The sequence below is a fragment of the Opisthorchis viverrini genome (assembly GCF_000715545.1).
Source record: "Opisthorchis viverrini unplaced genomic scaffold opera_v5_126, whole genome shotgun sequence".
Taxonomy (NCBI): domain Eukaryota; kingdom Metazoa; phylum Platyhelminthes; class Trematoda; order Opisthorchiida; family Opisthorchiidae; genus Opisthorchis; species Opisthorchis viverrini.
Window position 1 is genome coordinate 29379 of NW_008751787.1, and position 1042 is coordinate 30420.

Genomic DNA, 1042 nt, shown 5'->3' on the forward strand with positions numbered 1-1042 from the left:
TCAATGGAATGACACTGAGCTGATAGCATTCAGAGACACCGGTTGATGGGCGAACGGACAAAGGCTTTCCCGAAAAATACTCGTATTAGCACTCTACAACACGGTGGGTTTGCATTAATATATTTTCCCTCTTTATTGTGCATAAATTGCGCCAGGTGTTTGTTCATACAGATCTGTTCTGCATCCTTTTGGAAACCCAATGAATGTAGATGGGGAAGTAAAAGAGAAATGGTCATCAAGACTACCAAGTAAGTAGCTAAATATATCTTTCATTTAACACAAGACATAAATACGAAATTAAACGATTCATCAGCTGATTCAAAGAAAGATTACTCCACAGAATTTCAAGAAGCCAGTATATTTTTTTCGTCGTGTCCTTATGAAGACTTCCGTAATGGGGCGTCTACCCACGCAGAAAGCGTGAGCTCAGATGGGAAGATAGGATCGCGGCGGCAAGTTGCAGGACGGTGGGTGGCATATTCGTCTTGTTTACAATTCACTGATCCTATCTAACTAAAAATGATTTATTCAATAAAAATCGAAGCTGTGGAAGAAAATGCAGCTAAGTTAGAAAGAAGGATAGTCTGAAGAAAAAACAGGAGGGAAAGAAACACTGAATGCGCTAAAATTTTGCATTTATTCAAAAACCACAACAAGCAGCAATCAGTGTTAGGATGGTAAAAGTGATTCATACAAATGAGGAACGGGCGATTGGGCGCCACATCATGCCCAAATTCAGTCACTCAGCTCAAGGCCTGAACAACCGCCATGCGTCAAACTTCCCCTGAAACTTAATAGTAAAAGCTGCACCGTCAGTAACTAATAGATACTTTTATCCACTTTTATCATCCATTTTGCCTAAAATAAATTAGTTGGGGCAACTGTTTGCTGAAGCCTTGCTTGTAATAAGTCAATTGTAAATATAGCACAGTTTCAGAATGTGATCACCAAATTAATTCATAGTAGCATCTACACCAATTTTTCAGGTATCAAGGCCCTCATCCGCATAGAGCCTTCGCTATTAGGTATACAAATTACCAAA

General features: G+C 39.3%; 2 protein-coding genes across 2 annotated transcripts in view; one reads left to right on the forward strand and one right to left on the reverse strand.

Moving 5' to 3' along the window:
• Nucleotides 1-313: 313 nt before the first annotated feature.
• T265_14005 (hypothetical protein) overlaps nt 314-1042 on the forward strand; it is a gene marked incomplete at both ends in the record, with an annotated part of 52400 nt that continues 51671 nt past the window's right edge. Inside the window, one exon of the mRNA XM_009171617.1 lies at nt 314-467. Coding sequence (XP_009169881.1) covers nt 316-467 — 152 coding nt within the window. The remainder of the gene's footprint in view (nt 468-1042) is intronic.
• The window catches only part of T265_06349 (hypothetical protein), a gene marked incomplete at both ends in the record, with an annotated part of 48693 nt that continues 48218 nt past the window's right edge, over nt 568-1042 (reverse strand). The window contains one exon of the mRNA XM_009171590.1: nt 568-584. Coding sequence (XP_009169854.1) covers nt 568-584 — 17 coding nt within the window. The remainder of the gene's footprint in view (nt 585-1042) is intronic.